This window comes from Mchenga conophoros, linkage group LG15 (assembly GCF_057382185.1).
Source record: "Mchenga conophoros isolate Kocher_MC1m ecotype Shallow Benthic linkage group LG15, M_conophoros_male_GT1.1, whole genome shotgun sequence".
Taxonomy (NCBI): domain Eukaryota; kingdom Metazoa; phylum Chordata; class Actinopteri; order Cichliformes; family Cichlidae; genus Mchenga; species Mchenga conophoros.
This window is the reverse complement of record NC_140540.1, coordinates 38,922,711-38,948,687: the sequence shown is the minus strand read 5'-3', so window position 1 is coordinate 38,948,687 and position 25,977 is coordinate 38,922,711. Positions and strand designations below refer to the sequence as shown.

Genomic DNA, 25,977 nt, shown 5'->3' with positions numbered 1-25,977 from the left:
CTTTTTAATCCAGTTTATTTTAAAGGTGTTGTTAAGAGCACCGAAATCAATAAAATTTATACCTCCTTTATCATATGAATTTAAAGCTACTGATTTACGCAAGTAGTGAGTTTTATTTTTCCATAAAAAATTGTATAATAATTTGTTAATTGACTTACAGGTTGTATTATCAACATGTAGTGACTGGGCAGCATAGGTTAGACGGGAGATACCTTCAGCCTTCGATAGCAGAACTCTACCCTTCAATGACAGGTCTCGCTGTAGCCAATGATTAAAGATTTTTTGGGATTTATCTATAATAGGAATGAAGTTTGTGGAGCATCTGGATTGCTCATTTTTTATTATTTGAATTCCAAGGTATCTTACAGAGTTTCTTACAGGTATTCCATGAATTGAAGTTGCTAAACAACTTTTAACTGGTAAAAGTTCACATTTATGCAGGTTGAGTGAAAGTCCGGAGGCTTTAGAGAATGGCTGTATATTGTTAATGGCCACTGAAACTTGCGAGGCGTCTCTGAGGAAGAGAGCCGTATCGTCTGCCAGCTGACTTATGAGTATTTCTCTGTTAGCAATGACCAGGCCTTTTAAAGAACTGAGTTTAATGTGTGAATTAAGGAGTTGCACAGAAAGAAGGAATAAATATACGGATAGGGGGCAACCCTGCCTCACTCCACGCTTTAGAGAGAATCTTGGGGAAATACCAGTGGCAAGCTTTATGGAGCTGTTACTATTGGAATACAGTGTCCGAACGGCATTACAGAAGGACTGACCAAACCCAAATTTATTTAAAGCAGTAAAAATAAACTCATGCTCTAAGGAGTCGAACGCCTTGTAGAAATCTAAAAAAAGAATAAGACTATCATCCTGTACAAGTTCTGGGTAATCTATTATGTCTAAAATTAATCTTATGTTGTTTGAGATATGACGATTCTGCATGAAACCAGACTGACTCTCATCAATAACTTTATCTAATACAGGTTTCATTCTATTAGCCAGAATTTGTGCCAATATCTTATAATCATTATTCAGTAAAGAGATTGGTCGCCAATTGTCTAAGAGCAAAGGATCCTTTCCTGGTTTTGGAATGAGGGTGATCAAACCTTGACATAAAGTGGGAGGGAGTGCACCTCTATCCATACTTTCCTTAAAAACTTCTAAAAGAAACGGGGCTAAACTGTCAGCGAACTGTTTGTAAAACTCGGCAGTAAGGCCGTCAGTTCCAGGTGATTTGTTAATCTTTAGATGTTTTATAGCATCTGCAACCTCAATCAAAGAAATTGATCTGTCGCAAAGCTGACTATCCTCCTCATTCAGCTGAGTAATTTTGTCTAAAGAATTTTAAAAAAAGTCAGACAAGCTTCAGGGCAATAACTAAGAATAAAGTTTGCAATAAAAGTTTGAACAATATTTTGCTATGTGCTATTTGCTATGCTCATCTAACCTGTGCTGCAGGTCAACCAGTTCTATCTTATCAGATTCACTGAGGGTGTCTATTGGTTTGGAAGTAAGGCATGTGATCTTTTGTATCACTTGCGTCTCATCAGATCTTCTTTTTTTTGCTAAATCACTGCTATATTTTCTAAAGAATTTTCCAATTTCATATTTCAAAAGTTCCCAGTTACTACAAAATGTATTATTTGTGAGAGCTTTACTCCAATAAAGTTTAATGAATCTCTGAACTTCACAAATCACTTCTTTATGCTCAAGAATGGTACTATTTAACTTCCAGTAAGAGGTTTTAGTGATTAGGGAGGATGACAACGGGATCGATAAGCTAACCATTTTGTGGTCTGAGAGTGGTGTAGGATAAATATCCGTTTTAACTTTTTCTAAATCTTTTGAGATAAGCCAAAAATCGATACGTGAGTGTCTGGTTTGAGTCTTATTACACCATGTATAAGCTATCTGAGACGAATGAGAATCCCTCCAAGAATCGACTAAGTTGAATCTTTGTGCAAACAGTCTTATGAATGAGTTAGAGTCTGAACTTCTAGAAGGCCATCTGTCCAAATAGCTGTTAAACACTGTATTAAAGTCTCCACCAAAAACAATAAAAGAATTGGGATATTTAGATAACCAGCGCAGTAGGCGCTCCTCCAACCTATCAAAATATAGCTTATTCTCCCTCTGACAGTTAAAACCATACACACTGACTAAAATATAGATAGAGTGTGCAGCCTCAACTATTAGAAAAATGTAATGACCATCTTTATCTATGTCAGAATTCAAGATTTGACCATTAAATCTTCCTTTAAGTATGCAGACACCAGCAGCATGCTCTGTACCATGGGACATCCACAGATCATCTCCCCATTGCGATCTCCAAAATGTTTTTTCTTGTTCTGTTGAGTGAGACTCTTGTATAAAACAGAAATCTGAATTGAACTGCTTGCAAAACAAAAAAATAGCCTTACGTTTAACATTGTTTCTTAAACCTCTTGCATTTAAAGAAATAACAGACAGAGAAATAATGATAGTAACAAAAATTAAAAGTGACAAATAAGAAAAAGCTTAGACCAAGTAAATGAAGAACAGTTGAATTGGGAACCTGGTCACTTAAGAGAGTCCTATATAAGATGAGAACTGCAACCCCTGAGTTATGGAACGCCAGGACTGCCATAATGAATTAATTAAATACACCATTAAATAATTAATTAAATGTGGCAATAATTAATTAAAATTGGAATTAATTAATTAAATACATAGTTATGACACATGTAATTAATTAATTATTGACACATTTAATTAATTATTTATGTATTTCACATTTTAATTAATTATTGACATATTTAATTAATTAGTGTGAATGCTTGAAAAGCATTCACAGTATTGTTCTTCTAATCTTTATTAGTGTGAATGCTTGAAAAGCATTCACAGTATTGTTCTTCTAATCTTTATTATTATATTTTATTTTTCCGTACGTTTTTTGAAAGCCTACTCCTTCAAAACCGTTCAACTTAGAAAAACCATTCAAACATCGTTAGATTCCTATTATTTTGGACAACATTGCTTCTATTTTTCTCATTTTTAACATTTATATTTTTAATTTTATTCAACTTTATTCAACAAAAATTTCCCATGTATTTCAATGGGGAGACCCTTCAAATTCTCATTCAACTTACTCATTTTTAAACTCTTACTACTTCAACATACGTTCACATAGAGCCACCATTCAAACTTTAAAACGAAGACAAGACATTCAACTATTCAACTTGTATTTATCTTTTCAATATCTATTATACTTTTTCTTCAGTTCCAGTTTAAGTTTCATGATGTTTTTTCACCCGTTTCAGAGTTTATAATGGGTGTGTATGGGACGGAATGTTGGGGCTAGAGTGAGGCAGCTCAACTGCTAGAGTGAGAGGAGCAAAAAAAATTAATCTTAAAATATTTTTTAAAACTGCTGCTGTGTCCGCAGCGTTTGCTCTACAGGTATGATTTTACCCTCAAAACGTAGCCATGGCTGTCCTCTTTCATCCAATGTGTTTACTATTGTACTAGGTGTTATGGTTCTTTCATAAATGTCACCAATGCACAGCCTCCTCCCTCCAACTCTTCCATAGACTCTAATGTTAAAATGGCTCAGAAGGTTCGTTTGAAAATCAGAAGAGCATGGTGTCTTTCCACTGTCACCACGTCCATATAATAAACTCCACAGGCATGAAAACTGAGAATTCAGTAGACTAGAAGCTGCTGTCGCTCACGGTGAAAGAATTTTGTCAATACGACTTTTACTTTTCATTTGGGAACGATTTGTTTCGGCCTGACTTTTCTGTTCATTTTAAGCAGCAAAAGTGAGGCGCATGTCTGTGTACGTGTGTATGGAGCCATTGGGTGCGGTCACTATAGCAACCAGGCTCACACCTGCCTGCTTAACGAGCTCTGCCTGCCACTGTACCAAGATTCATCTTAAGCACTTCTCTTTCAACTGCTGCTGTGTCCACAGTGTTACAGCCATCATTTTACCCTCAAATTGTCGCCATTATTGTTCTCTTTCCAACACCGTATCTTTCAAAGCTCAGGCATTTAAACTTTTTAAACTGTGTGGATCAAAGTGGAGGGATCACATTTGAGTCATTCAGTGATTCAAAGAATATGACCTTTTAATATTCATTCAGATGTTTTCTGACTCTAAATGTTCTTTTCTCATTTCTTAGGGTTTTCTAATTTACATTTAAAACATTTTCAGTTTTTTTCCAACTCCTTCTTCTGTGTAACCTTCAGCTTTTAGCAGTTCAGCACCTTTGTTTTCAGGTTAAATTCAGGTTGTTTTTTTTGTTTTTTTTAATCTCATTCAATATTTTTAACTCAAAATTCAGCAATTAATTCATTTCAGTGCATACATTCAGATTCAAGCATTCACACTGCAGTTTCTTCAGAAAATGCACTTTCTAGTTATTATTATATTTTATTATTTTTCCGTACGTTTTTTGAAAGCCTACTCCTTCAAAACCGTTCAACTTAGAAAAACCATTCAAACACCGTTAGATTCCTATTCTTTTGGACAACATTGCTTCTATTTTTCTCATTTTTAACATTTATATTTTTAATTTTATTCAACTTTTTTCAACAAAAATTTATAATGTATTTCAATGGGGAGACCCTTCAAATTCTCATTCAACTTCCTCCTCTTTAAACTGTATCTACTTCCACATACATTGACATAGAGCCACCATTCAAACTTTAAAACGAAGACAAGACATTCAACTATTCAACTTGTATTTATCTTTTCAATATCTATTATACTTTTTCTTCAGTTCCAGTTTAAGTTTCATGATGTTTTTTCACCCGTTTCAAAGTTTATAATGGGTGTGTATGGGACGGAATGTTGGGGCTAGAGTGAGACAGCTCAACTGCTAGAGTGAGAGGAGCAAAAAAATTAATCTTAAAATCTTTTTTAAAACTGCTGCTGTGTCCGCAGCGTTTGCTCTACAGGTATGATTTTACCCTCAAAACGTAGCCATCGCTGTCCTCTTTCATCCAATGTGTTTACTATTGTCCTAGGTGTTATGGTTCTTTCGTAAATGTCACCAATGCACAGCCTCCTCCCTCCAACTCTTCCATAGACTCTAATGTTAAAATGGCTCAGAAGGTTCGTTTGAAAATCAGAAGAGCATGGTGTCTTTCCACTGTCACCACGTCCATATAATAAACTCCACAGGCATGAAAACTGAGAATTCAGTAGACTAGACATTGCTGTCGCTCACGGTGAAAGAATTTTGTCAATACAACTTTTACTTTTCATTTGGGAACGATTTGTTTCGGCCTGACTTTTCTGTTCATTTTAAGCAGCAAAAGTGAGGCGCATGTCTGTGTACGTGTGTATGGAGCCATTGGGTGCGGTCACTATAGCAACCAGGCTCACACCTGCCTGCTTAACGAGCTCTGCCTGCCACTGTACCAAGATTCATCTTAAGCACTTCTCTTTCAACTGCTGCTGTGTCCACAGTGTTACAGCCATCATTTTACCCTCAAATTGTCGCCATTATTGTTCTCTTTCCAAAACCGTATCTTTCAAAGCTCAGGCATTTAAACTTTTTAAACTGTGTGGATCAAAGTGGAGGGATCACATTTGAGTCATTCAGTGATTCAAAGAATATGACCTTTTAATATTCATTCAGATGTTTTCTGACTCTAAATTACTTTTCTCATTTCTTAGATTTTTCTCATTTACATTTAAAACATTTTCAGCTATTTTCCAACTTCTTCTGTGTGGTTTTCAGCTTTTAGCAGTTCAGCACTTTTTTTTTCCGGGTACAAATTTCTGTATTTTTCATCTCATTCAACATTTTTAACTTAGAATTCAGCAATTAATTCATTTCAGTGCATACATTCAGATTCAAGCATTCACACTGCAGTTTCTTCAGAAAATGCACTTTCTAGTTATTTATGTATTTCACATTTTAATTAATTATTGCCACATTTAATTAATTAATTATTGCCACATTTAATTAATTATTTAATGGTGTATTTAATTAATTCATTATGGCAGTGCTGGCGTTCCATACTGAGTAAGGAAATTGTGAACTTGAATAATACTCGGCAGCTCGTGTGCTGACGAAGACCAGAGGGCGGGCTCACATTACACCGGTTTTAGAATCGCTGCACTGGCTCCCCGTGTGTTTCAGGATCGATTTTAAAGTTCTTTTATTGGTTTTTAAATGTCTTAATGGTCTTGGGCCTTCTTATCTCTCAGATCTGCTTTTACCATACGAACCCTCGCGGACCCTGAGGTCCTCTGGCACTGGCCTTTTGATTGTCCCTAAAGTCAGGACACATACTCACGGAGAGGCAGCTTTTCAGTGGTATGGTCCTCGTCTGTGGAACAGCCTGCCGGAGGAGCTCAGGGCCGCAGAGAACGTACATGTTTTTAAGAACAGGCTCAAGACCCACCTTTTTAATTTAGCTTTCACCTAACGTTTATTTATTTTATGCTTATTTATTCTATCCTGTTATTTTATTATTAATTCAGGTTTTACCTAATATTTATTGATTTTATTCTTATCCATTTTTTAATCTTCTTACTCTATTTATATTTATATTGTAACCCGTTCTTATTTATTTTATCATTTTACCCTGTATATAGCCTATTGTGGCATATCTCCAGTGTTTCCTCGGAGGGGGCTCTCTGCACCGGGGCTGTTATTGACCGTGACTGCTGGGTCTCTGGGGTCCTCTCAGCCTGGTTGGGGGGCTCCTTTGCCTCCCTCCGGCTGTGTGCCCAGCCCGGAGGCTGCGGTCTGTGACCGGCTCCCGGTGCAGACGGCTCTCTGTTATAATGTTTCCTCACTTGGCTCATGCGAGCCCAGCCCAATTTTTACTCTTTAAGTGTGCGCGTGTGTGTATGTGTATGTGGGTGGGGGTGGGGGGATATATGTGTATTGAGAGTGTGGGGAGTGAGTTGGAGGGTGGGGTGGGCTGCTTTTAACTATGTAAAGCACTTTGTGCTACATTTTTTCTGTATGAAAAGTGCTTTATAAATAAAGATTGATTGATTGAATAATAGGAATACAATAGCCTAAAACAATAAAACCAATGTGGTAAAAATAAATAAATAAAATAAATAAACGCTTCACATATGAGCATTGAAAGGGAGCTTAATAGAAATTTTCTTGCTCCATTTAAATAACTAATTATTCAAAAAAGAATAAAAGTAAAAAATAAAAAGAAGCTTATCCAGCTTGCTCATAACATTTTCAGTAAAAAATATTGCAGCCAAACTGAAGACCAATAAACTTATAACAAATAAACTGCATCAGTTTAACTCTGATCGTTTTATGAGTCCAACAACAAAAACAAACAAACAAAAAAAGAACGGCAGTGAAACCAAGTTAATCTTAAGATACTTCAGTTTTCACCTCAAAATACCTTGGATCAAATTATAGGGCTGGAAAAATCTCTTTTCCCTCCACGAACGCACGACCTCCTACACTCAAAAAAGTCAACTAAGGCAGTTGTTTGATTAATTCAATAGACATTTGTCTATTTAACATGAACATATTGAGTTTAGGTTTTTAAATCATTATCAGTTGTTGGTTTAACATAAAATAACAAAAAGTTTAATGAACTAGATTTGCATTCTTCAGTTCAATTAAATGTAATTATTTTAAATCAACAACTCTAAAACCGATGCCTAGTGCGCATGCTCAAACTTCCCAAAAGTGAAGAGGCGGGAACGCGGAGAAGTTATATGTGTTCAGTGGACTGCCATTTCCCTCTGCGGAATCTTCCACAATACAGGTAAGTAATAAATAACTCAAAATATCTTAGTCAAACGAAGTTGTTTTGTCCATTAATTGTTTAACAATGTTTTTAATTCCAAATGTGTAAGTTGTCATTAGACAGCGGGAGTGGAGCAAATACAGTGAAAACCTGGTATTAGACGGTGCCAATCGGTACCGTCTAATACCTGATTTATAATCCGCTCTGGGTATATTTATACTATTATTAGCATTTCCACTTCATTGTTTTTCTTTTTTTTTTTTTTTACCCGTTTTTGCAGTTAGTCTTATAGTGTTTTTAGCGGTTATTGATATGTTTAATTCAATATTTAACACGTTTGTAATTCACTTTCAAAGTAAATGAAGTTAGCTAAAGCTAGTATGGTTGTCTCATTGAACTTCTACCTAGCTCTGTTAGCATTCACTTTGGTTTTAAATGACGGTTATTGCAAGACATGGTCTTTGTTCACTTTTTTTATTATCATTTGCATTTTTTCTTTCTTTCTTTCTTTCTCTCTCCTTTTATTTTAAGCATTCGGCCTCTCACAGTAATGCAAGTTAAACTAGCATGCGCGATTTGCTAAATATTAGCTGTGTCCAAATTCAGGGGCTGCATCCTTCGAATTGACTTGATGCTAGTGCATGGGAAAAAGAGCATAAACACGAGGTCAGAGGAAAAGGCAATGGGGGATAGTTATGAAAATTGCCTGTGGGACCTTTACCGCAACTACCAGCATCTTTATTGCATAGTGTGAAACACTGCTATTACATTTAGCAACAGATTGGATATTTATCTGTGAATTTTATATTGCAAGAGGTATTTATATGTATTTGTATTTTTTTTATACATTTGCAACAAAGTAAAAAAAAATCCACTGTGGAATTTTTATAAAATAATTTTTTCTGTTTTCTTTACCATAGTAACACCACAAAGAAAGCTGACCCCTTTTTCTGATTGTTTGTGCCTCCTCTTTAATACATGGTAAGCCTTTTACCATCATATATTTTTTATGATAGTTTTATGATTTAATCAAAATGAAAAAAAGGTGCCAATAAAACTATCCTTAAAACTGCTTTTCTTTTTTTCTTTCAGTGACTTGTATGTGGCAGTGCAAGCGTTGTTCCATCAGGGAGAGTAGTAGGTACAATTATTGAAACACTGTACAGGGCTCGCAAAATGGCTAGCCCGACGTCCCAGGGCTAGCGATTTTTCCAGTCGGGCTACCAAAATCTATCTCTGCCCTGCCCGTCGGGCTGTCATAAGAAGGAAAAATATATGTCAATGCTTCTGCATTCTTTCGGAAATGTAGCTGGGTAATTATGTCATTGGCATCGGTGAGCCACTGTCAATATGTGACATATTGAAATCGCGTTTGAATTTGCGCTTGTTTTTTGCTTTCACTTTGCAATAGCGCGACCTGTGTATAGAGAGCGACAGCACTGATCTGTGAGTGATGATAATTTGTGCACCAATTCCTCTGACATCGTCTTATCAATCGTTAGCTTACTATGCAAACATGACAAGTGAAATCTCCCGCAGCTTAAACATGTGAGAGGTTGATCGCGCAGACAATCGCTGAGTGTTATGTGAGTGCGTGTGTAAAAGCAGCAGGATATTAATTGTAGTTCTGCTGAGCCAAATAAGACAGGTCAGGGTGAAGAAGTGACAGCCAAAGAAAAGCTTACCACAAAACGGAAAAGTTATGACAAATCAGACTATAAGGCAAAAAGAAAGTGCAGCTTTATGGTTTCATGGACAAAAGAATTTCTGTGGCTGCAACATGACGAGCTATATAACCGGGGCTGCACATAAGTGGTCCGCAAGTGCGTATTTGCTGTCAAAATAAAAAACGCGCACAAGATAAGAAGTTGCAACGCGTGTTTGCATACATAAGATTTTCTGGAGGAGGACATATTTGTTTAGAACTCTTAAATATGTCGAAGAAGCTCCTTTAAGCAATTACTTTGGTTTTCCTCCACCTCCAAAGAAATGTCAGAAGGAGTCTGAACCACAAAAGAAGCGCGTATTCTCGCAAAAGTGATTGCAGGAGGTGAGCTGGCTTCAAACAAATGATGAACACACAGATGTGGTGCAGAATGTGCCGTGAAAATCCCACTCTAGCGGACAAAAACAGTGCCTTTTATATGGATGCAAACGTGCGTTGCAACTTCTTATCTGTTGCGCATCTTTTATTTTGACAGCGAATGCGCACATGCGGACCACTTATGTGCACCCGTGTAAATAACATAATGTTCTGCCGGGTGTGTTGTTGGTTTTCCCTCGATTTCTGAGTCGACAAGCGCCTTTGTTACTGGGACCAGTCATTTTAAGAAAGGCCCCCATTAGAAATGGATTATTGCTCAGTCTGCAATATCTTTCCCAGAACAAACACCAATTGCAAATAATATACTAAAAATAAACCTGAAAAATCTGTTTAGAACAGCATACTGTGTTGCAAAGAGTGAACTACCACTGGTGCAATTTAGCAGTCTTTGCAAACTTCAAAAAGCAAATGGCCTAGATCTTGGTTCCACTTGCCTCTTACTTGTGACTTTAGTGGAAATTTCAAATTCAGTATCTGACACAGACTGATTCATGTCCTACACAGACAGCACTGATGTCTGCATGGTCTTCTAAAAGCAGCTTTAGTCAGCTTAGATGTGAAGTGAGTGAAATATACAGTTGCGTTTTTAATCAATGTATTTGTTCTCTATTGCAGATTGAGAAGGAGTTTCTGCGAATCACCACAAAGCCTCTGCTATCTACTTTCTTTGCCGAGCTTGACCAATACGCGCCACGCTTAATGGAAATCTTTCTGACCAAAGGAGGGACACGTGGAAAGAAAATAAGAGGTCTCATGCTTGCCATCTCCAAGGTTTGTATTAGGATTGAGTAGACTTTGTCATAGGCAGCAAAAATAACTTTTATTTGGAGATGAAGTTGTCAATTTTGTTTGTTTGCTTAACAAGTGGTACATGCCAGGTTCTAACCTAAAGAATAATTATGCAAGTTAACTGATTACCCTAGCTTTAAGAAAAACAGACTGGTTTTGGCTCATATTATCTCCTCCTCCTCTCCAGCATGACAACATCCATACCAGACGAGCATGCATCTTGAAGTCTTTGTGCATCCACCTAAACGAAGACTATGAGAAGTTAATAAAGGAGTACTTGGTGAGCCATTGTGACAGCATGTTGTCTGTAACATTCTCATACAAATTGTGACGTTGCCTCAAATGCAAATCATTAAAATTAAAATTTTGAGATTAGCAACAAGACACCTGGTATTGGGGAAAGGATGTCTTGAATACCAAACAGTATTAAGCGTTGCAATAAAGAATTTCTGGAATTTGGTATTGGAAGGAAAGAAATTTATGCCTACTTAAACTTGATACACAAACATACAATGCATTTAACATGCATCAAGACTATATTGCTTTTGAATCTGTACTTGGATTAAAACAAGTCCTGTTGTTTTTTCATTGTTATGGTCATCAGTATTTGTAAATAGAAATGTCTATGAACTTTGAGCTGTTTAGTACTAACACTTCTATACCTGTTTTATTTTAGCAGCTGAGTTAGCCTTTTCTCGAGTCCTGTCCCCCTAAGTTACTCTTGCTACGTCCGACAAACAAATGGTTTCCTCTGCGCACCAATGGGTACCCGAATGTGCGAGCAGACATGCTTCATAATGTTCGGTACATTTACCTGGGAATGGGGCCATACACACTGTTTAATCCATTCACGTTGTTTTTGACTTTGTGAATGGAAAGAACACAACTCCTCCAGACACAATCTCTCGGCGTATCGGTGGGCACACCGCTTCTCCATCTTGCTTGAGGTTAATGTTTGTCAGACACAGTAACGGTTGCTATAATGTGTAATTGGACAATGGCCCTTTCGGGGGAGGGGCCGGTGAGAGGTCAATTATGCCACCTCTTTTGACATGAGAGGTGTATTTTATAATTTATGTATTGGAGTAATTACTAACAACTACTTTAGTGGTGTAATTTTCTGTTTATTACTTTGACTACTTGGATTTTATGAACAGCATAGAAACAGTTGTTTAAACAATCTCTTAAATTTTACTTTGTTGTCTTATACTTTTTCATGTACGATACGGACAGCGAGGCAAAAAGCTGCATGGAGCAAACTGTGATGGGGGTGTACGTCATCCAGAAGGAGGGTGCTGAACCTGAAGATGACCCAGAGGACGTTGGTGTCGTGATTGAGGGTGTGGAGGCTAACACTGATTTGGGTAACATTGCACAAGCATGTGCTCTGTTGTTTGGACTCATATACCGTTTGAACCTGAGCTACCCACCAGAACTTAAATGCACCTTTGAAGTCCTCCAGAAGATACTTTTAAATCTTGATGGACAAAAGCTGTCTTCAAAGGTACAGTTTCTGAAAAACAAGCTTATGGGGTGAGAGCACTTGAAAATGACTGATAGGTCTTGAATGGTTCATTGGTGCAATGGTGATTTCCAATATATAATGTTAATATTTGAGTTGTTTATATTTTTTTTCTTTCATTTAAAACATTTTTTTTTTAAGTTTTTGGATTCTCTCTGTTGGGCAATTCACCTTTTATACAGCACTGCAGATGATTTTTGTTTGTCCTTATATAGATGGCTCAAAATGGATCAGAAGTACTGACAGAAGTACTATGTTGTGTTTATGTATCAAGGTCCTGTAAAGTTTAAGACCACTGCCACCTGTTAAGTTCACTGTATTATTGTTTCCATTTTGCTTGCTAGCATGTTTTAAAACACAGCAAAACTATATTGCTAGCTGTGGAGGACTGCAACCAAAATTAAAAAAATAAATACAGAAATATAAAAATTGGTCAAACTAATAATTATTTCAATGAGATACACCAAACAAATATAGATTTTCATCACCTATGGAATTTTTTGTTGTTGTTGTATTGCCCCCAAAATATTTCTAATTATTTTATTTTATTTTTCCAAATTCACACAATTCGATTTTGTCACATGTTTTAACTTGCCAAGTGGGAGATGTATTTTTATCTTTTAGTTTAATTTTTTAAAATGCAGTCGATATATTGAGCAAATTTTGCATCTGTTTTTAGTTGTGGAAGCTTTGGTTCCAACATATTACCTATGTAAATAAGTATTCTAACATTTTACCTTTTGAAGTATATGCTTGCAGGTGTACAAAAATGGTAAGCTTTTATATTGTCCACTAAATCCAGTTAATAAAGATAATGTTATCATAATCTGATTGTGACTTTTTTTGTAAAGTAGTGGGTTTCTAAATGTGTAACAAATGTAAACAAATCTAATTGAAATAATTTGGTTGAAATGAGTGAAATCATTGCCTTGATTAACAAAGTAGTTGTTGAAACAACAAGATTTAATTCTGTTTTCCTAAACTTTTTAAATTGTGTAGAATGAATTAAAACAAATTTCACTCTACATACTTAAATAAATCACTTCAAATCAATGTAAGTATAGTATGTTGATCCAACGTAATCTGATTACATTAAACCACCAAATGCTAAATGTGTTGGTTTGACATGATCGAAAAGGGTTTATTGTACTTGGTTAAATTGTGTGCAAAAAGGGTGCCATGATTAAATTGTGTTCATCCAACAACAGATTTTTTTGAGTGTACGAAGAACGCCAGCTTGTTTTCGTTGCGCGCAGCTTCCACAGACGGCCAGAGTCTGTTTCTTCGGGCGCGGTCGTCAGGGGACAGACCCTCAGCCAGCTTTAGGTTGTTACCTTTCAGTAGGGTTGCCAACTCCCTGAAAAAAAAATAAGGGACACCTAGTGGCCAGGGCCGGGCGACCCAATTGTCTTCACCCTTCCCTGTGTGGTGAATTTTTTTAGCTCTTTTTTTTGAGTGTGAATTTTTTTTTTTTTAACCATTTGACTTGAAGTTGATTTAAGTAGATGCATATTCTTTGTGATATGAACACATGGGAAACAAATGATCATTTATCCATTTATTTTTAACGCAAAATGACAACATTAACACAATAAAATAGGTCTCTTTCCTAAACGAAAGACTGGTACGCTTCACTTTTTGTGCAAAATGACAAAATTAACACAAGGAACTCTGTCCTGCTTAACCTAAAATTATATAAATTAATAGAAAACAATAGAAAGAAAAACATTCTTGTAACAGTGCACATTTAGTGCAATTAGAAAAGTGCAAAAAAAGTCTGTGGAACACCTGTAAACACAACATTTCTGCCTCAAAGGTATGGAACGCCAGGACTGCCATAATGAATTAATTAAATACACCATTAAATAATTAATTAAATGAGGCAATAATTAATTAAAATTGGAATTAATTAATTAAATAAATAGTTATGACACATGTAATTAATTAATTATTGACACATTTAATTAATTATTTATGTATTTCACATTTTAATTAATTATTGACACATTTAATTAATTAATTATTGACACATTTAATTAATTATTTATGTATTTCACATTTTAATTAATTATTGACACATTTAATTAATTATTTAATGATATATTTATTTATTTAATTTTGGCAGTCCTGGCGCCTGGCTCTCATCATGAAATAATTTTATCTGTCAGCCTCACCCATCAAACTCAGGGGGCGGGGTTAACGCTGATCGAGTCAAAACCATTGCTTTGGCCTGGTGGCCATTGTTTCTAGCACACAACAACCTGCATGTGGAAGCTAACAGAACTGAACTTTGAAAAACCCTGTTTGTGTGTCACCAAATAGCGTTTTAATATTTTTTTAGCCGAGAATGTAGTGGTTTAATCTTCATGTGTCTGGTCGGTTTGTCAAGATACAGCCTCTTTGCAAAAGTGCTTCGATGATTTCGGAGATGTCTGCCCAGCCCAGTCTCACGGCAAAGCGTGGGATAGACCCGCTCGCCTCGCAAGCAATCCCACCGACAAAGCGCAGGCCCCGGTACACAGCTGTAGTAACCCCCGCTGACTTCTTTCACTGAGGTTATATTTATCGGTGTTTTATTTCCTGATGTTCTTATGTGTCCTACGTGTTTCAGTCGCCAATTCTGAATTATAACTAACATTAAAAACATGTTTAAGGAGGAGAAAGTGCAAATAAATCTGTTTAACATCTGATCTTTGGGTTTTTGTTCAGTAATCAGCGTGACCTGTGTATAAACACATAAAAGAGATAACGTTGGTGTTTCCGTCATGTAGTAACTGCTGGCTTTAACTGTACAAAGGTTGTTCGACACTATGAAACACATACAGACTTCATGATGTTCGGCTAATATTTTTATTGTGAATATTAATCATGCTGACCTCGCTCTGTACACCACGCAGCGAGGTCAGCATATCCACGATATCCTCAGCTCCATGAGTTAACACAAAGTTTCCCAGCTGACTATCTAACTGCCAACTATTCCAGAGACGTGAAAATATACAGCATAAAGAAAAGTGTAAGAGACTCAGCAGCAGATTAGAATAACAGTTATACATTTAATAAATCACCAAATGAATCCAAGAAACGAGCAAACCTGTTCCGACAATTTGAGTTTGTATTCCCTCAGCTGCAGACTCGCTGCTGTTTAAATGTTTGAAAAGGAAGATTAGATATAAAAAACGTCAAACATAGACTCAGTCTGCCTTCACATTTGATATGAGGCCAGCACGTATAGTGGCTGTGTCCTGTTTTAAGATCATACATGTAAAATTGTTGTCTGACCTCCGTCAATCCAGCCGCTCAGAGTCCGTGGTTACCATGGTTACTGCATAAGCAGCTATAATGTAAACAGCTGGCACTGAGGAAACCTCCCGGCAGCATATGGGTGTTTATGTTTTTCACTGCAAAAGAACTGTCTGAATGGTTAACTGAAGTTAACTTGGATAAATTATAGTTAAGGAGTATCACAGATAACGCCTACGTGAGCTGTGCGACTGTTCACCACTACACTGAAATCAGCAGGCTATTACTGAAATACACGTGCTATATCATAAGCTATGATATAAATAGGGAGGTCCTATTAACATGTTTAGTTTTAAAGGACACCTTCCTGCCTTTAGTCTCATTCATGAGCAGTATTAGTTTTCTTCTAACATCCAGAAGTCTGCACCATGTGTTTCATGTTGTTTCATGTGTTTGTAACAAGCCTTTGATAGGTAAACATCACATGACCGAAAAAGCAAAAAAAAAAAAAAAAAAAAAGAAAGAAAAAAAGAGAGAGAGAGAGTGTTGACATAATGTTACGGCTGTGGCCATGAGGACCCTGTGTGGGCTGTTTTCTTTCTGTGTTTCTGTACTGTGCTTAAGACTCTTTCCAGGTCCCTCCCCTAATGAAGAGTAGTGAGCGGCTGATTGGACCATGGAGCGGGTGACTACCTTCAAAAAGCCGCTCTGACAGATCTACAGGGAGAGGGAGAGAGAGTGGAGCGAGCGAGCGAGTAGCTTGACAGCCGACGCGGCCCTGACCCTGACTTTCCCAGCCTGTATTTTTATTGTGTATTTGTGTGAGCGTGAATTGTGAAAGCTGCTCCTAGTGCATTAGCTGAGAGCGTAGGCACTCTTGGGCTGAAGCGGAAGGGGTGAGCCGCCTTTTCTTTTGGAACCGTTTTCTCCTGTTTTCCGGGTAGGGAGCGAGGGATAGCTCTGTCATTTGTTTGTTCTGTTTCTTTCCTAGGGTTTAGTTAGTTTTTCTCTGGTGGGACTTAGTTGGTTTTGTTTATTATTTTGGCCTGGGCTCACCCTGGAGCTATGCTTCTTTTCCTTAAATAAAATCACCTTTTTACTCACAACTGGTTTGGATGTTTGGCTTGGGAACCAGGGCGGGGATTTGTCTCTCTCTCTCCTCCAACCTTATGTGCGTCCCTACACGCCTAGACTAGGGGGCGTAACAATAAGAAGAGAAAATACTCTCAATTATGGAGACAGGCAAATGGTTCATTTATGTTTGATGTGTGTTTATTCCTCCCTAAATATCGTCGGTGAAGTTTGCCATGCACGTCAGATTTTTCTGCGCATTTTTATACCTCTGCCAACAGAGAGAGAGAAAAAAATCACATTCTAACAGACAGCTGGTGCTTAGAATACAGTTGAATAACTATTAAAAAACAGATGATATTTAGATGATAGTTCAGTCTAACACATGTGCCAGTGAACCATTAAACGTCTGTGAAACTATGCAGTTATGAAACGTAACTTTAACCTCAGCCAAACCGATTTGCTCAGTTGTAAATAAAACAGCGAAGTAAACGTGACCCGACAGACAGAACCTGAGTGAATGAAGTCCAGGTTTTAACCACTGAGAGTTAAAACTCAGCTGAGGTTTCAAAGCTGTGTGCCGGTGATTGGACATCAGCCGCTGATGAAGCTGTTCGCCTAGAAAGTGCTCTGTAAGGAAACAAGCTCCAGCAGCTCTGCGCTCGGGGAAAACACTATATTTACTTATCTTGTGCAGAAAAATGCGCTGACATTGCTTTATATCGAGCACCGGCTGCCCAGTTAAACTGTGACTATCACCAGGAAACGTAGGCGTGTTTCTTGAATTAGCAGCAGGTGTTAAACAGCTGACAGATGAGGAGGATGCAGCATGCAGGTAAACTGAGGGTCTGTTGAGCTGATCGCTGGTTTCGTGAGAAAAATGTCAGCTCGTTCTTTATGTTACAGAAGCACAGAGACACAAGACCAGGCGGAAAGAGACGATCGTTCGGTGAAAATGAGAATCTGCGAATGCAACATGTGGAACACGGAGAGTGGAATATGTAAACAAACCGGTTAACGTAACCCCCTCGGTGCACTCTGCATGCTAACTGTTAGCAGAGCTAGTGAAATCTCTGAAAACATCTGAGCACTTTTGCAAACATGTTCTATGTTGACAACCTGACCAGACATACGGCGCGACATTCGCGGCTAAAACACTGTTAAAAGTGTAGCTGGTGACAGAAAAACTACACCACCACCATTGCTGCCTGTGATTTGATCTGCATTCTGGGATACCTGGCTACCCCAAGTCTACACAAGCAATCGATTATCTAGGATCGACCTGTTTTGACTTACTTTGCACAGCAACCAATCAAATGTTAGAGAAGCTGCATGGCAGCGTTAACCCCGCCCCCTGAGTTTGATGGGTGAGGCTGACAGATAAAATTATTTCATGACGAGAGCCAGGCGCCAGGACTGCCAAAATGAAATAAATAAATATATCATTAAATAATTAATTAAATGTGTCAATAATTAATTAAATGTGTCAATAATTAATTAAAATGTGAAATACATAAATAATTAATTAAATGTGTCAATAATTAATTAATTAAATGTGTCAATAATTAATTAAAATGTGAAATACATAAATAATTAATTAAATGTGTCAATAATTAATTAATTACATGTGTCATAACTATTTATTTAATTAATTAATTCCAATTTTAATTAATTATTGACACATTTAATTAATTATTTAATGGTGTATTTAATTAATTCATTATGGCAGTCCTGGCGTTCCATAAGGAATAAGTAGCAGGATTTAAGAGTGTAATAACGGACTGAAACAGAAGATGGCAGCACTGCATGTACAAGGATGCCAGCTGCCGTTAAACCCCGAAGAAGAAGAAGTAGCTGTGTCCCAGAATTCATAGCGCAGCCCAGCTCAGTTTCCAACAATGGCGGCAGCTAGTTAGTTTTAATATTACTCTTATTATTCTTTATGGGTCACAAAATAAACGTTTCACATATTTTCAGGCGAGACTGTAACTGTGTAAACCTCAAATATCTGCTCAGTTTATCAAGACACCACATATTTTCAAAAGCGCTCCGACGTTTTCAGAGATGTCTGTTACCCACTAGCTCGATAGCGAGCCGGGGGCAAGGCTCACTAGAGCTGTGAGAACACCGGACTCCTGGCAAATCGTTTTCAAACCCACCGCAGTCTTTCGCTACTCAGGTTAAACATATATAGGTCACTTAGATAACTTAAAAATGTTATCGTTTGGCTTTTTTTTAGTATTTTATTTGTTCCTGAGTAAATCGGTTTGGCTGAGATTAAAGTTATAGTTTCTGTAAGCAAAGCAAAACTGTTTGTGTGAAAAACTGTAAAATATAATTTCAGTGTTCTGTAAAATATAATTTCAGTGTTCTTTTTACATTTCATAAGAGTAAAATCCTTGTAGGAGTAAATGTATCCAAGCTTCTGACAGATGTGACAGATGTTTAACTTATTGTTGTTTACTTGTAGTGTACAATAAATAATCAAAAACACAGGATTATTGTGCAATGCTTCATTACTCACTAATGTTACAAATGTTGAAAGGTAAAAGTGTTCAATAAAATCCTAAATATTGCAAAATGCTGTAAGAACTCTTCTTTCGCTGCTTTAGGACACATCCCATTATATTGACTACTGTACACACACTACTTAATATTTAAGATACAAAAAATACTGGTTTCTGTGCATGCATCTGCAGTGAAGGTGTGTGTTTTGCCATGCAGCTTTTACTTACTTAGCACTCTTCTTCATTTTGACTACCATGAAGTTAAGCCAAAAAAACAAGAAAAGAAAAACGATTTTTCTGGTATCTGAAGTATAACAGTTCCCTGAACTACCTCTGATAGTGTCCTCATCATCATAACATTCCCTTTATTTATGATTAGTTATCTTTATCTTCAGAGGTCTGGGTGACAGTTTTAGTGTTTGCTTTAAATAACAAAAAACAACAAAAACTCAAAACAAAAACTTGAAATATATATATTCTATATACATATATAGAGATGCTCACTCCTGATTGGACACTGAGCTGCACCACCTTCTCCTTTACTCCTCCACCTTGCTGTCCTCTGTGCTCTCTCTCCTCCATCTCCAGGGAACAAATCAGAGTCTGAGCACCAAACCTGTGGACTGTTAATCTGCAGATAAGAAGGAAAACACGCAGAATTCTCATGTTTGCCATTTTTCATACCGTATTACTATAGTATATTAGTTTACCAGTCCAACAGATTTATTTTCCCAAATGGATCATTTCAGCTTTTGCCACACTGGTCCACTTGATTGTCAAAGTGTATTAGCTCTTTATTATTTCTTTCTTTTCTTTACCTTGAAATTATTACAATCAGAACGGACAGGACTGGGGATGGGAAAGAGAAAGATGAAGAGAAGTTGGGAAGATGCTCAACAGAAGGAGATGGAAAGCAAAAAGATAGGAGAAGAGAGACACAGAGAGAGAAGACACTAAAAATCTGTTTGATCACCTGCTGGAAAAATAAAAACAAGCAAAAAGAGAAAAACACAGTAGCGAAACCACAGCAAAAACCAACATAAGCACAAGTTATAGTAAATAATAAATATCTCCACATCCCGGAAGGGCCTGATCGAGCCACAGGGGCCATAAACTGATAGTTTATTTATAACTAGAAATAATAAAGCAGTTGACGTGTTTCAGGCTGTGACTTTTAGTATCTGTTGGTACTTCATCACTTTGAATAAGTGTAAGTCAACACCAGGCCGCACTTTCAGTCTTTCCATTAAACAAATGACCAACAATCCATTGTTTTCACCATTAAACAATAAAATATGCTTCTTGACTCCTTGATGCAGGTGCCCACCTACGACCTGGTTTATTAATACTAAGCTAAAGAGGAAAGCAACTCACTGTAGTTCTCACAGCTCAGGACAAGCAGACACCTGATGTTGAGTGACTGAATGGAACTAAAACAAGAATTCATAATTATGTTTGTCTGCCATGAACACGTGATGATAAAACTCTGCATATGCAGTCAGGAGACTGATGACCTGTGAAATGAGCTGTTAGAAATGTGCAGATATGTGTAAACATTGATCAGCATTTAACATCCAGGATGGAGCAAAACTTCTGACCTGCATGTATGAGAACCTTTAATCACATCATCTTTGTAGTGAAATAGCTGATGACTCATTAAACGTTTCCATGTAATTTATCCACAGTGAAAAATATTCACTTTGCTGGATCTGAAAATCACGTGTTCATTTCATTAGACACTAGCAATACCATTAAACTGGACCTTATCATTATCATATAGCACTAAATGTGAGACTGTGTCATATAACAATCATATATATGTAATATGTGTTTGCCTGAATCTTCCAGCACAAACAGAAAGACGAGCTGTTGTCTGAGTATCAACACAAGTACACACCAGAAATCGTTCAGTAAAGACAAATTTAATAAATGAAAGCTGGTGAGAGGGCCTTTGATGTTTCTCTTTGGATCATCCTGTTGTTTGTCTCCCAGTGTCGTTACTGCTCCTCTCCTTTCAAAGACAAACACCAAATAACACCAAATGAGAGTGAATCACTTCAGAAACACTCCTGGTTATTGTGAGCAAACGTCATAACATGATGAATGTATTTACCATTTTACTGAGGGAAAATCTTCTGTGTGGAGTTTCTTCTCATCTTGGCTCTTTTTCCTGACTTTTAGAAACAAGAGGCAGAAAAGAAAGAATAAAAGTTAAAACCTCAACAATTTTTTTAATGTTTGGGATGTTTTAGAAACAACCTTAAACACTATTTACTACTTACCACTTTGTTCATTCTTGCTGACGTTCACTCTCCTCATCTTCTCTCTAAAGGACAAATGACAGAAAAGAGGGAATCATTTTAGTAACTTTATCAACCAGGTGAGCAGAATTTTAGATATTTATCAATATTCTGATTAAAAGCAGAGTGAATACTTATCTTTTTACGAGAAAGGGTTCAATCCGTCCTGTCTTAGGTCTTAATGTCACCTTGGCTCCTCTGTTTTCTCTGAAAAACAAAAGACAAATGGGAAGAAAAAAATTAGTAAATGATTTCAGCAACTAGAGGAAGTGTTCACTGAGGAGGAGCTGTCATAATAATATAAAATCAATATATACTTATCTTTTTTTTAATGACAGTTTACAGAGCACGCTGGCTTCGCTCCTCCCTCCGCTCCTCTCTGAAAGTTAACTGGATAAAGGATAATAACAATTAATAACATCATCAAAACAGACAAACCTGAAAGAATTGCTGATCAGAGCTGTGACAGAGTCACAGATTAGTTGGATGTATACTTATCTTTCACAATGAGAGCGTTTGCATAGACGTCTCTTCAGGTCTTTTTATTGTTTTCTTTCTGGAGAGGAAAGTGATGAGACTGATGAGGAAATACCAAATACAAAGACTGACAAAGGGAACTGAAAAAGTCTAACCAAAACCTATACTGGGGGAAAACTGTAGGAAACAGAACTACTGAGGCAAGGAAACACGAGGGGACGGAGACTAACACTCTGACAAGGGACAAAGGGAGACTGACACAATATTTACACACAGGAGGCTGATTATGGGAACTAAGGACACATAGAAACACAGCTGAACCGAATAAGAAATGAACAACAAGTCGAAACAAACTCTAATGACAGTTCAACCAGTTTCTAAACACAACAAATAACTTTCAGGATGTTTCAACAATGTGTAAAATGAGTTCTTATCTTTTTTTGTGAGAGGGCCTTCAATGTTTCTCTTTGGATCATCCTTCCATCCATTTCTTCTGCTTAACCATTGGAGCCATCCCAGCTGTTATGGGGCCAGAGGCGGGGGTATAACCTGGACAGGTCAGTCTAACACAGAGAAACAGACAACCATTCACACTCACATTCAACCTAACTGCATCTCTCTGGACTGTGGGATGAAGCTGGAGTACCTGGAGGGAACCACAAAGGCGCCAGGACTGTCTTGCTCTCAGATGACGCCCGTTCACGCTGCTCTGAAGACCCTCAGTTGTCTTTGGATCAAATAACACCAAATGAGAGTGAATCACTTCAGAAACACTCCTGGTTATTGTGAGCAAACGTCATAACAAGATGAATATATTCACCATTTTACTGAGGGAAAATCTTCTGTGTGGTGTTTCTTTGCAGCGTGACTCTTTTGCCTGACTTTTAGAAACAAGAGGCAGAAAAGAAAGAATAAAAGTTAAAACCTCGACGATTTTCAAATATTTTAGGACATTCTTTTAGAAACAACCTTAAGCACTATTTACTACTTACCACTTTGTTCAGGCTTGCTGACGTTCGACATGCTTCACTGTATATTATAATCTCAAGCGCTTCCTTGCTTGAGTCGGGCTCCGGATGCTGCTCTCTTCCTCCGCCTTCCTCTTAGCACGCTTTGCCGACATATTTAGAAAACGGCAGAGCACCGAAGTGAGAACTCTGCCGTCCGCGCTGTAGTCTGTTACTCTCCAGCGGTTCTTCATCTCAGTGTCCTCTGTTTGGTAAACAGTGGAGATGACTCTGGTGACGGGGAGGCCGTCGACAGTCAGGGTGCGGACACAGTTCCTCCGATCTGCCTTCAGCACAGCAAGATCTGCTTTCTCTGGAAGAACTGGAGTCAGGAAGCGTGGATGAGAGCTGGAGCCCGCAGGCGGCAGCATCATGCCAGCTGGTGAGTCCGTAGGAGGAGAAGGAGTGGTGTTCTCTCTCTGGCTCTGCCTCACATTGACAAATGGTGTCGTCACCAGGTCCCGGTGGAACCATCCTTTAAAAGGTATGCAAGGAAAGTCCTTGGACCCAGTCACCAGGTTATGGTAAAGAGTGAGGACCAGGTGAGGCATGGAGTTCAGATGCCTCCTGCTCAGTTCACGGTTCCTCAAGTTAGTGACGACCATCTGAGGTGCAGTGACTGGACTCACCAGATCAGCTACGAGAAAGCAAAGCGTGCGTCTACGTTAATCATGTGATCACACAAATTAAAGCCTGGATTTAAATTGTCCAGACATGGCTTTACATCATCATAAGCTCTTCCACACACAAACAGTAAGAAGCGCCCAGCAGAACTCATTGTTTATGAAAGCCTTCACATTTTTCACCTGGTAAAAGTTTTCATGTGTGTAAGGCTGCGTGGATTTTCACTGAGGTTTTAATACGCATTCACATTAAGGAGTAATATCTTCATATTAGTTGAGCATCGATATTTTGAGGATAAAGCAGCTACATTTAGGTGAGAAACCTCCCACCTCCTTATTGCAGGCACACACTGTTTCAATCTCAAACTCATCCTGCGACTCTGTGAACTTTTAAAACTCCAGCTTCTCCAGCTTTACACATTCACAATCTATGAAACGTTCACGTATAACTCAGCGCCAGCGGCCCAAACATGTCAACTCAAACCCTCTACATGCAAAAACGGCCGCGCGCTGACGTCAGCGTCCTCCAACGCCTTAAGTCGTTAGCAATTAAAAAAGAACATGGCGCCATCTTTATAGCGTACTGGCACATGTTAAAATTGATGTTACTCAAGTATGAAACATCTCATCCTAAATGTTAACACTCATGAAGTCCTACTTCCAAACAATAAAAGACAAAAATCTAAGTTGTATTTGTTTGCTAGCACTCTGACATATTAGCCTGCTGTACTCACCATAGCGTTGATCTAACACCTCCTCAATGAAAAGGGAGAGCAGGTGCATCTCGCGACTCAAGTTTGAAGAAGTCATTTTGCAAATCCTTCTTGAAGATTTTCAAACGTTAGCTGTAGTTTGAAAAATCCGAGTTTTCACAGCACTAGTGGGAAAAAGCTCCTGTTTGCGCTCAAACGTGAAACCCGAATTCCACTTTTTCCTCCTGCTTTTATACCTGCACTCAAACACGTCATCATCACCATGACACCCAGTGTCACCGAAAATCAATTTTATTTATTTAAAATAAAGTTCGTCTAATTATCATAGTTTTTAAAATATATATATATTTCTCATTTTATTTTACTGTTTTATTCATCCTTTTTAAAAAAAATATATTGCCAAACTTTGTCGTTTTAATTCTTTAAAAAATCATTAATTCACCAGTTTACAAAAATGAAGATCGATATCTGAAATTTAAATTAATAAATAAATAATTACAATTGATAATGGGTTTTTAGCATTAAAGAATAGTTTTTCAGTGCGCTTTAAATGTTATCAGAGCCGATGTTGTGCCAAAAAGTGATCGCAGTCCAAAAAGTGATTTACGGTATTGAAACGTTTGTTTGTGTCATGACATTTGTAAACAGTTGATGTTTAAGGTGCAGTTCATGTGGAAGCCAGAGGAGGGTGGTGTTGTGCGCATAATACAAAGTGATGGCGAAACCTAAAAGACGGTGTCATGTCTGCTCCCTGAAGCAATCTCATAACAGTTTCAATCTATTTCAAGCCAGTTAGCACATTTCTGTTATGAAGTGCAATCATTTTTTGGCAGTAAACTTAAATCCTTTTATTATGAATATCACATTCTCAGATTTTCAAGAGAGACCAGACCAATAGGGCAGCAGAAATCACAAAAATAAATAAATAAATAACAGTTTTATAAAGATTAAAACAGTAAAAAAAATGACTGGAATGATTATGATGTATAACACAGAATATGTACAATAACAGAGTTATAAACACACCTAGAACACACGTGATACTTTTATTTCATCTAACCTCTGTGCAAATTTTGTTGACTGCAAAGTGTTTATGAATATGTTTTTAAAAGCTGGTTATCTGACTGTCAGTTAATAGCAATTAAAAAGAAAGCTGATTTTTATCATTTCTAAATGGAAAAAGTCCATTATGAATTTTTGTTATGAATTTCATTCATCAATCCACCTCCTCACTGCTCTTTCCCGGTGCAGCAGCCAGAGCTGGATCAAGCAGCCAGATGGCTTCTGGAGAAAGACTAACTGCAACAAAGGGTCTCTTGGAGGCTGCTCAGGCACAGCAGCTGAAAAATCAAAGATGAAATAAAAACTGGACCTGATCATGGTGCTGGATGAGACAAAAAGTCTAGATGATAAACCAGTGTATGAATTAGTAACACTGATTATGATGATCATGTTTAGGTGGAAACTAGCGAGCTAACTTCCCGCTAACCTCTAACTCAGCTAAATAGAATAAACTCTGTTTTCATGGATGCCTGGATGTTAAACTTAATTGTTAAACCTGGTAAAGCAGCAACGCTGATTATTTTATTAAAGATGAAAGAAGTTGGACCGTTTTTAGCTCTCAGTGATCCCTCAGTGTTCGTTTGACTTTGGGACCTGAAATGTGGCAGCTTTTCACTTACACATTTTTGAACCACTCATTCATAGAAGTAGTTTCCAGTCAAAGATCTGGACAGATCCACCAAGTTCACAGTAGTTTTACAATTTTCTGCAGCGCAGAAAAAAAAACCCTGAAAACATCGTCGTTTCCTATGCTCATCTCTCCCAAGTCATTAATAATTTGAGTCAACTCTTGTTTGCCATTGGCACCACAATCATTGTCCGTGTCCAGAATGTCCTCAC

General features: G+C 37.5%; 2 protein-coding genes across 2 annotated transcripts; one reads left to right on the top strand and one right to left on the bottom strand.

Annotated features, from left to right (window-relative positions):
* The first annotated feature begins 9,893 nt into the window (after positions 1–9,893).
* LOC146558870 (uncharacterized) lies at positions 9,894–12,963 on the top strand. The gene is made up of 3 exons (XM_085247545.1): positions 9,894–10,597; positions 10,803–10,892; positions 11,835–12,963. Exons 1-3 carry the CDS (start codon positions 10,340–10,342, stop codon positions 12,150–12,152), a joined length of 666 nt encoding a protein of 221 aa, XP_085103671.1. The 5' UTR covers positions 9,894–10,339; the 3' UTR covers positions 12,153–12,963.
* A 7,893-nt stretch (positions 12,964–20,856) lies between these two features.
* LOC146558869 (uncharacterized) lies at positions 20,857–24,259 on the bottom strand. The gene is made up of 8 exons (XM_085247926.1): positions 24,097–24,259; positions 22,725–23,376; positions 22,553–22,613; positions 22,379–22,459; positions 21,390–22,295; positions 21,238–21,277; positions 21,069–21,129; positions 20,857–20,966 (listed from the first exon to the last, which is right to left on the bottom strand). The coding sequence occupies exons 1-2, from the start codon at positions 24,170–24,172 to the stop codon at positions 22,769–22,771; spliced, it is 684 nt and encodes a 227-aa protein (XP_085104052.1). The 5' UTR covers positions 24,173–24,259; the 3' UTR covers positions 20,857–20,966; positions 21,069–21,129; positions 21,238–21,277; positions 21,390–22,295; positions 22,379–22,459; positions 22,553–22,613; positions 22,725–22,768.
* Between the last annotated feature and the right edge of the window lie 1,718 nt (positions 24,260–25,977).

Coding starts and splice junctions, on each gene's coding strand:
- LOC146558869 (XM_085247926.1), bottom strand. CDS start 24,172: ATGACTTCTTCAAACTTGAGTCGCGAGATGCACCTGCTCTCCCTTTTC. Junction 23,377..24,096: donor GGTGTTAGATCAACGCTATG/GTGAGTACAGCA, acceptor GCTTTCTCGTAG/CTGATCTGGTGAGTCCAGTC.
- LOC146558870 (XM_085247545.1), top strand. CDS start 10,340: ATGTCTGCATGGTCTTCTAAAAGCAGCTTTAGTCAGCTTAGATGTGAA. Junction 10,598..10,802: donor TCATGCTTGCCATCTCCAAG/GTTTGTATTAGG, acceptor CCTCCTCTCCAG/CATGACAACATCCATACCAG. Junction 10,893..11,834: donor AGAAGTTAATAAAGGAGTAC/TTGGTGAGCCAT, acceptor TACTTTTTCATG/TACGATACGGACAGCGAGGC.